This window comes from Hyposmocoma kahamanoa, unplaced genomic scaffold (genome assembly GCF_003589595.1).
Source record: "Hyposmocoma kahamanoa isolate Upper Pololo Valley unplaced genomic scaffold, ASM358959v1 98930, whole genome shotgun sequence".
NCBI lineage: Eukaryota > Metazoa > Arthropoda > Insecta > Lepidoptera > Cosmopterigidae > Hyposmocoma > Hyposmocoma kahamanoa.
In genome coordinates, this window is record NW_020655726.1 from 348 (window position 1) to 9,875 (window position 9,528).

At 45.5% G+C, this 9,528-nt stretch overlaps 1 protein-coding gene across 1 annotated transcript in view; it reads left to right on the forward strand.

Annotated features, from left to right (window-relative positions):
• LOC113238930 overlaps positions 1-2,135 on the forward strand; it is a gene marked incomplete at its 5' end in the record, with an annotated part of 2,416 nt that extends 281 nt beyond the window's left edge. Inside the window, 2 exons of the mRNA XM_026475780.1 lie at positions 1,574-1,703; positions 1,775-2,135. Coding sequence (XP_026331565.1) covers positions 1,574-1,703; positions 1,775-2,135 — 491 coding nt within the window. The remainder of the gene's footprint in view (positions 1-1,573; positions 1,704-1,774) is intronic.
• Between the last annotated feature and the right edge of the window lie 7,393 nt (positions 2,136-9,528).

A 9,528-nucleotide genomic window follows, 5' to 3' on the forward strand; every position in this document is an offset into this window, starting at 1 on the left:
GGTAAAGCTCGAAAGTCGAATTTCAAAATGTGACTATTTAAATATATGTATAATTATATATATCGCACCCCTCATGGTGAGAATGGCATAAGTGGAGTTACGTCAAAAAAGTTTATTGCTCCATTGGATACAGAAAAATGTAACCTACATCCTCTCCAATTCTCGTAACTATCTACAGTCTTAGTCGAAAGAGTTACGAGAATTGTAGAGGAATTTTGGTTATATTTTTCTGTATCTAATGGAGTAATAAACATATTTGATTTGAACTCCACTTGTGCCATTTTTCCATGACGGGTGCGATATATTAGCGTAGTTGTAATAAAGTATCACATCACGCGTAAAAATATTGAGTAGCTCGCTACTGTCGTTGTAAAGTGGTGATAGCTAGTGGTGGACAAGAGATTAGAAACTTATTTTCTGATTATTCCCGGTCTGTTTACGAGTTAAAATGTAGACATAATATTATGGCTAGGGATTGGTCGTCCACTCTGGGCATAGGACGCTGGACGGTGTCGGAAATAAATGACTCTTAAAAAAATTTGATACAAGTAAGAGTGCTGGTCTGGATGTATACCAAATATATTGCTTAAATTGTGCGCAGAGAAACTACTACTTCAAATTGGTATATTTCCAGCACTGTGGAAAGCGGCACGCTTAACCCTCATACATAAAAGTAGTGATGCAAACATTGTTTCCAATTATAGACTTGTCCGGCTTTATGCAAGGTCTTGGAATCTATGGGTATACATGGGTCTCTTGCCCAGAAGTTCTGTCTTACGTCAAATAGGAAGTCACACGTCCAGGTAGTCGATTTTCAAATTGAAAACTTTCAATCTGCCGCTCTGTAGAACAAATGTCGGCCAACATTCTCCTTTATCACTTTCTTATTACAACAGAATCAGACTAAAATTTGATATATTGTTGGGTTCTCTTGCCTCAGCAATTAATAATGTGTACAAAGCACTTTATGAGTTGTGAGTTTTCATTTGTAATTGTTTTGTTTTCTTTTATGTAGTTATATTCATATTTATTAATCGAACTTTGGTAATGTATAATATAAATATTGTGTGTGTTCACTATTATAAGGAAGTTAGTTTTACTTTTAGATTCAAATTCTAAATTTACATGCGATCGTTTTTTATTTCGACCTTTACTAGGCTTTTGTTTGCTGTTTTAGTTTGAAAGCTATACGTGTTTTATAATAAATTCATGAACTGTAAGTACATTTGCTTTGGCCTTGCTCACTCGTTGTTAGCGCCCACCCCTTAACCCGTCGATGCAGTCCGCACCACGTTTGATCTTAGAATCGATATAAGTGCATTATGTCAGTGGCCGAGCGAGGTATGTCGAGTCTCCTAACAGAATTGTTTAGCGTAAAGAGCAAACTTCGAGCTGGTGCACTTCACAACTGACAGTAGTTAGCACCTCAGTACTTTTACGCGTGGGGTAATGCTTTATTACTACGCTAATGTATACATTTTTAAAATACCCACATTTTTGTTTTCGCATTGGGCTTTTATCCACATTCACGTCGGGCTTCGAGCCGATAACGAGCCGGTCGGCCGATCCGCAGGGCTGGCGGGCGCGCGCGTGGCGCGGCTGGAGACGCAGGCCTTCCACTCGCGCTGCCCGCTGCCGCCGGCCGCCGTGCTGCTGCACCCGTACGACCAGCACGTGGCCGTGGCCTTCAAGGACAACTTCGGGTGAGCTCGGGCGGCGGGGGCGGGCCCGCCTCGCCCGCCGCCCGCCGCCCGCTGACCCCTCGCCTGCGCAGCGTGTGGGACTGGGGCACGGGCGCCAAGCTGTGCGTGGGCGCGTGGCGCCGCGCCTGGGGCCGCATCTCGGCGCTGGAGTACCTGAACGCGCACGCCGCGGCGCTGCTGTGCGTGGCGTCGGCCAACGGCCACTGCGCGCTGTACCGGCCCGGCGCGTCGGCGCAGGAGCCGGCGCTGCTGGCGGCCTGGCGCGCGCTGGACGCCCGCCCCGCGCCCGACTACCGCCCGCCGCCCGCGCAGCCGCTCTACGGCGAGTGTTGCCACTCTCTCGATCGCGCACCAAATGCGCCAAATGGCATGGCCCCGTGCCGTATCGATGTGTCTGCCGAATTCGTCGTCGCCTCCGACTGCGGTGGTTGACGACTGTCCTGTTTTTGGCAGTGCGATTCATAAATACAACTCGAACTGCCCCCGTGGCCGAACGGTTACCGTGCTGGACTGCCACGCACAGGTCCCGGGTTCGATTCCCGGGCCGGGAGAAATATTTGTATGGCCTACATTTGTTTCTCTCATGAGTTTGAGTGTAATTTGTGTGTCTATACGTTGTTTCGCGCGTGCGTATTATTATTATAAATAATGGTCCGGAAGTTGTCGCAAAGGTTTTCAAATTGTTTTATCACAAAATGATTATCACTAATCAGGTTTCTTACCACGGTATGACTTCTTTTTATTTTCCCTATTGTTTTATAACAGTTTATTTATTTATTTTTGTGGGTACAAACAGCTTGTATCACAATGTAATAGAAACTATATTAAATAATTATAAGCAAAAACAGCTCCCTACTGATAAAAATACAACAGCAAAATATAGCATTGACAACACTAAACAACTAAACGACATTGTACACACACATGACACATGATAAAAGCAATGTAACATTACGATTGACGTTGGAAGAGAGAGAAAGAGAAATATATATCTACCCTCACATCTTATAAAGTCCTGTGGACTCTTTTGGTATATCTGGCCCAAGTGCACGCAAACAGAAATGGACAGGTCTTTCTCCAACTCTAAACTGAATGAATTCAACCCTGAAACAACTCCTCCCAATACCTTTGTTTTCCAACGATTCAAAAGGAAGAGATATGAAGGAGATTCCAATCACAGTTCACTTATGGAAGATATAAAAATGATGATTGCGGATTTGCTAGCTCCTCAGAGAAAAGAATTAAGCATGATCAACTCTAACCTTAATGAAATTAAAACGTTTAACCAAAAAATCGAACAGTCAATGGTTTTCTTGTCCAAGCAAAATGAAGAACTTCAGAAGAGAATTACAGTACTTGAAACTCAGGCAAGAAAGGATAGAGAGCATATTAATATGCGAGAAGAGAGGATGGAGGACTTACAGCGTGGTAGTAGAAAAACCTGTCTGGAAATAAAAAATGTTCCGAAAAAGAGATTGGAGACAAAAGATGACTTAATAAATTTAGTTACATGCTTATCTAAATCTGTAAATTGCAAAATCGAAAAATCAGATATTAAAGATATATTTAGAATTCAAAGACGAAAATTAGAAGAAAGAAATACTCCCATAATTGTCGAAACTTGCTCTACCCTAATTAAGAACGATTTTTTTAAGTCTTACAAATCCTTCAATATTAAGAACAAAGATAAATTACGCGCTAAGCATCTTAGACTCACTATAAATGAAGATACACCAGTTTTTGTCTGAGAATGCCTCACTGTTAAGGGTGCTCGTGTTTACTTCTTAGCTAGAGACTTGTCAAAATCGAAAAACTATAAATTTTGAAGACTAATGAGAAATCATATGGATCGAGCAATTCATCAGAATCGTTGTTAATTGTATTATAATAGCGCAATTCTGTAAGGTTCTGTCGTTCCAATAGACTACAATGTCTAACAAATTACTTTGAGCATTTAAAGCTAAAAATAATAATGAAAGTATTAAGAGTGCGAACTCCTAAATTTATTTAAAAGAGTTACAATGATTAATAATAATAATCATTTATTTCGGAACTGGGTCCATAGATTGTTAGTTAAAATTACAAAATGCTTAATTCTAAGGGTTAGTTACACAATACAAAAATACAAAAAACAAAATAAAAAAGAAACAAAATAAAACTATGCGACTGATGGTATGCTATGAAGTCGCATCCAGTGAGCGAACATCGGCGAGTCCCAGCGTGCAGACAACGCGCTCAGGATGCGGTTGGGGCTGCCGCGCAAGCGGTTTAGCATCGAGGCACACATCTTGCGCATAATGGCTGCAAAATCGTCTGTATGCGACTCCACAAACATCCCCGAGGCGCTCAATAGCGCGGCAGCCCCAGCAACACCCGGAACGCGTTGTTGTATTGCACGCGCAGGCCGTTGTATGTCCTCTGCGTATAGTTGACCCACAGACTGCACGTGTAAAAGGATTGACAATAAGATTTAAACAGTGTAATCTTTACTTGTCTCGTACAGCGTGCCAACCTGCGGGCCAACATGTTACAACGAACAGCCAACGACCTACGCTCCCTCTCGATGTCGCTATTGTCAGATAGGTCATCCGTGACCCAGTGACCCAAGTACTTAAATTTCGAAACTATTTTTAAAGGAGCGCCGCAAAGTGTTAGATTAGGTATAATATTGTAACACTTAGTACCCGCCTTAAACGCCATCAGCTCGCTCTTCGAAACATTGTACCTGAGTCCATGGGCTACAGCGTATGACTCACAAATTTGCAACATAGACATAAGTGCTCTAATCGATGGACTGAGCAGTACCATATCGTCAGCGTAACTTATATTATTAACACACATTCCGTCAATATGACATCCGACCATAGTGCGGCTCAGCTCATCGATGAGTCTATTCATATATAGATTGAAAAGTTTGGGCGAGCTCAGCCTCCCCTGCCTCACCCCGCATCCAATCCATAACAGTCCGAAGTAGCACTTCCCCATCTTCATTATCATTAAGAGTAACTCTATTTGAAATGTCGTGTAATGAACACCCTTCCCAGCCGTATTCCGCTTGTAGCAAAGCCGTTTCCGGAAACTCGGTTCGGCCGAGGCGAGTCGCTCGGAACGAGGTCGCGCTTGCAGGCTCGGGCGGGCTGGGCGGCCTGGGCGGGCTGGGCGGCGCGGGCGGCGAGGGCGCGTTCGCGGCGCCGCCGGGCACGCTGCTGCGCTGGAGCGCGGCGCGCTGCAGCCTGGCGCTGGGCGGCAACGCGGCGGCGCTGCGCCTGTGGGACGCGCGCCGGGAGCTGCTGCTGCGCGACATCCCCACCGAGAGCGAGGCGGGCGTGACGGCGCTGTGGCGCGGAGACCGCGGCGCCGACGCGCACGTGCTGGTGGCGGGCTTCGGCGACGGCGCGCTGCGCGCCTGGGACGAGCGCGCGCCGCGGCCGCTGCACGCGCTGCACGAGCACGCGGCGGCGCTGCTGTGCTGCGCGCGCCGCGCCGACCGCCACCTGCTGCTCACGGTGTGCGCCGCGGGGCAGCTGCGCGCCTACGACACGCGCCAGCTGCGCGCGCCGCCCGCCGCGCAGGCGCCCGCGCCGCTGGCCGCCGCCGACGTGCACCCGCTGGCCGACCTGCTGGCCTGCGGCTCCGTCAACCAGTGCATCGGCGTGTACGACCTGCGCGGCTCGCCGCTCAACACCGTCAAGTTCCACGAGGGCTTCATGGGCGCGCGCATCGGGCCCGTCTCCTGCCTGGCCTTCCACCCGCTCCGGTGCGCGCTGGGCGTGGGCTCCAAGGACTCCACGGTGTCGGTGTACGTGTCGGAGGCGCGGCGGTGACCCTCGCTCATCAGCCTCGCGCACTCCCTGCCCTTCCACTGACGCCGGCGCCGCGTCCGCGTCGACGCCCGCGAACGCGTTCGCCGACACGAACTCGACCGCCCGACCGAGATCTCGCCTCCTCGTCCGTTCCGCGCGAACGAGCGCTCGACGAGGACGTCGACGCTCGCCCGCGAGCGAACCGTGGACGTCAACGAATAGAAACCCAACGCGCGGCCGGCTCGACCGCCACTCCGCGGCCGCATCGTAGATGTTAAGCGGCACGAATCCTTCACAGCCACAGATAATTCTGTCTACGGCCACGGCATTGCGGTCGAAGCGCTGTCATATTATGCAAGTAGAAATTAGGCTCACTCGTGGTTTCAGTTTAAATGTTTCGAGTGGCTGTACTTTCAGACCGAATTATCCAAAAATGACAGTAATCTAACAAGATAATTGCCTAACATAAACTTACGTAGCGCGCAAGTTTGTTAGGTTCAAATTCTTTGGTGTGAATCGGCCTTTTAAGGACTGGATTTTGGCAAATATGACATGAGTCAGATTTAACATTTGTATTGTCCGCCAAGCTAATAGTCTGTGCATCAACATCGCCTCCGTTGGGTCTTATTGTTTCCCGCACACGAAACTTTTAAGCTGTCAACTCGCAATAACGAAATTTACGGCGTTGGCCCACAGGAACTCTTTGATTTTCGTTTAAGGGCTGTTCAGATATACGCGATTTTGGCTACCGCTACGGGTAATGAAACTTTTTTTAATACAAAAAATAAGTGCGCATTTTATCTGTTGGAACGTGACGATGGAGTCGATGATGTAGCATGCACACTTAAATAATGCCCTATTCACTCTCGCCTTGAAAAGGTCCAAGTTATAGCGTTCGGGGAATAAATCCGCTGGTAGAAAAATTCCATTCCCTAGCCGCTTGTGATATAAATGTGGGAGCGAGATGAGTCGTGCGAATCCTGGGAATATCCACAACATACTGGAGTGGAACCCCAGCCCGCGTCTAGTCCTCCGATGATGGAATCAAATCATGCAATTCCATCGTACAAGATTGGCATCGCCCCAATCGGAGACGGTCTTAAGTGTCAAATTCAAACGACTAACCATGGACTCCGACAGGACTGGATTACTTTTCCACTGACGATTGCATTAGTCAAGTACCTGTTCACAACTGTGCTATCATTAGCATACCTAAAGGCACCTGGAATTAACATATCCTTGATATGCAGCGTAAAGAGTTGCGGACAGTACGGAACCCTGAGGGACTCTATCTATCTAGAATAGCATGTATCGCAGATGTAGGGAAGAGTAGCCTTCTAAGACCACTCGAATCCAACGTATACTCAAGAAATCCGAAATCCAATTGCAAAGGTCACTGGGAAGCCCGTTAGACGGAAGTTTGCTTAAAAGGCTTGCGTGCCAGACCCTGTCAAAGGCTTTAGTAATGTCTAAAGACACCGCAATGGCTTCGCCAAGCCCTTCTATAGCCTCGCTTCATAAGTGAGAAGCGTACACAAGAAAATCACCAATAGATCGCCCTCTTCGGAGTCCGTATTGCCGATCACTGAGTTGATCGTTGTCTACAAGGTACGACAGAAGACGGTTGATAAGTACACGTCCCATAGTCTTGCAGAGCATGGAAGTGACTGAGATAGGTCTATAATTGACAGGGTCAGCTCTGTTTCCTTTTTTAGGCATAGATAGGTTACATGTTTGCAAGCTTCCACGACCTGGGAAGTACACCAGTCTCAAGTGAGAGTCGATACAGGCGTGTGAGAATAGGAGGCAACTCAGGCGCACAGTTACGCAGGACTATTGCCGGAATTTCATCTGGCCCGCTAGCTTTATTCATGTCTTGACATACCTCTTTTTGTCTTTTTGGCGTATGCAAACTGGCGCCATAGTGCACCAGCTTCAGGTAAAGTAGGTGGTAGGTACCCTGCGGCATCCAGACGCGAACTCTCGGCAAAGAGTGAGGCGAATAAATTCGCCGTCTCTTTCGTAGCATGGGTCATCGAGCCGTCTGCCCTCAGTAGAGGTGGTAATGAATGGTGACTAAAGTTTTTTTTCGACCGCTTTAGCCAGGAACAAAAAGGCCTTGTTGCCTGCTGGAATAGAGGCAAGCTTGGCCCCTATGCGGCGCACATGATCGACCTTGGCCTTGCGTAACACGTATTTCCCTCTTCTAGGTGGCTTTACAAAGGGTTTCTTCAAATTCCGAATATTCGGAGCTTTGCCCAGTCGAGTATCTTCATTTTCGCCCTTCTAGACAATAAATGTGGTGCGTCAGTGAGTAAGACCTTACTATAACCGTGCGTGACGGGTAATCTGAAATAATTTAACATTTCGCTGTTCGGACGTCATTATCGCAAATGAGTCTTATTATGTCAGTTAATCGTCGCCGTCGTGTGTAGAGTACCGCGCGGTCCGGCGAAACCAATTTCGCAAAGGAAGTGCAAAGATACCGCCAGTCTAGGCGATATGGCGTGGTATTTCGGTTTCGCTTCAGCAGCGAAACTTCATGCAAATACCCCACCGGTAGCGAAAATCGCTTATATCCGAATTGGCCTTAATGTGACAAAACGAGCCAACGAGAACGAGCTTAGTCCGCCGGGGCGCATCCCGAAAGACGGTGCGTAATGCAAATCTTGTGGTACCGAGAACTTACGGAGTTTCAATTATTTATAACGGCGCTCGGTCTAACTTCGTAACATTCATATTTTCTTAAGTGTGGAATTTCTTTTCGAAGAGGTAGGGCGTTACTTAAATCTTGTATGTAGCGACAGTTCGCAATATTACTGTTTTAAATTGTCTTAAATGGTAGATTTCTGAGACAGTAGGTTAAAGGTCAAGTTGAAGTAAAATAAAAACGTAACTATAAAATAATATGACGGCGCTGCCAAATTTCCGCAAAAAATCTGCACACAACGAAGGACCTTTTGTGGACTGTTTAAGTATCCGTCACATCCGGTTGATATTCAGATGCCTCTATAAATAGAATACCTTTGGATTGGAGAACTCTGCTTTGGCGTACAAGGCCATGTAAGTAGCAGATGGAAGACAAATAAACATACACAAATTCAGAGTGACTAGTGTCTATGCAATAGTAAAAACAAATATTACTTTTTCGCCATTCCGTAGCTGAAGAATGGTTATCGAAAAGTTCCTAAGCATCTAAATGATGTAGCAAATGTGCCGCGCTCCGCAGAGGAGGTGATAAATGTAGCTTAAGCAAAGTGATAGCGTTTGTTAGAATTTACCGTAACTGTTTCAAGGAACAAAAGTGGAACATTATTAATAAGATGTACATACATTACGTATTTGTTTGAATGAAGTACGAATATGTTGCCATAAACAGCAATACCAACTGTCTAAACGAGGAGCTTAGCTCCGACGACTGGTCAGTTGCTTTTGCTTCATGTTATTGTACTTGTGCACATTCTCCGAGTTCATTGGAAACAGTGGCTTTTACATATTGTAATTTGCGTAATAGAATCATTTCTACATAATAATTTATTGTTGTTAATATAAAATGCGATTTATTTATATTTTTATTTTATCCTTTGCCAAAATTAACAATAGCTCTCTCTAGCCCAACTACATATATTTTACCCAGTTCTCATCTCCTGCAAGTAATGAGGTTGTATGTTTGTTAAACTTTATTTATGGAAAATAGTCTATTATGCCAAAATAAGAAATTAAATAAATAAATATACTTTTTGTAAATGACTATAGTACTATACGTGTATGACCTTTGTAAATGACCATAGTATTTTTATTTTATTGCCTTTATTGCTGATTAATTTACATAGTAACTTATCAAATATAAAAACATACAACATACTTAATATTAAAAAAGTATGGCCTCCAGCTTTCGCCTCTCTTGTATAATACCTATACCACAAATATTTAACTAACAAGTTAAATATTTACAGAATTGATAGTCAATTGTGTTTGTGAAATTACTCCACTAGTTTGTTATAATTATTAATACAAAGATC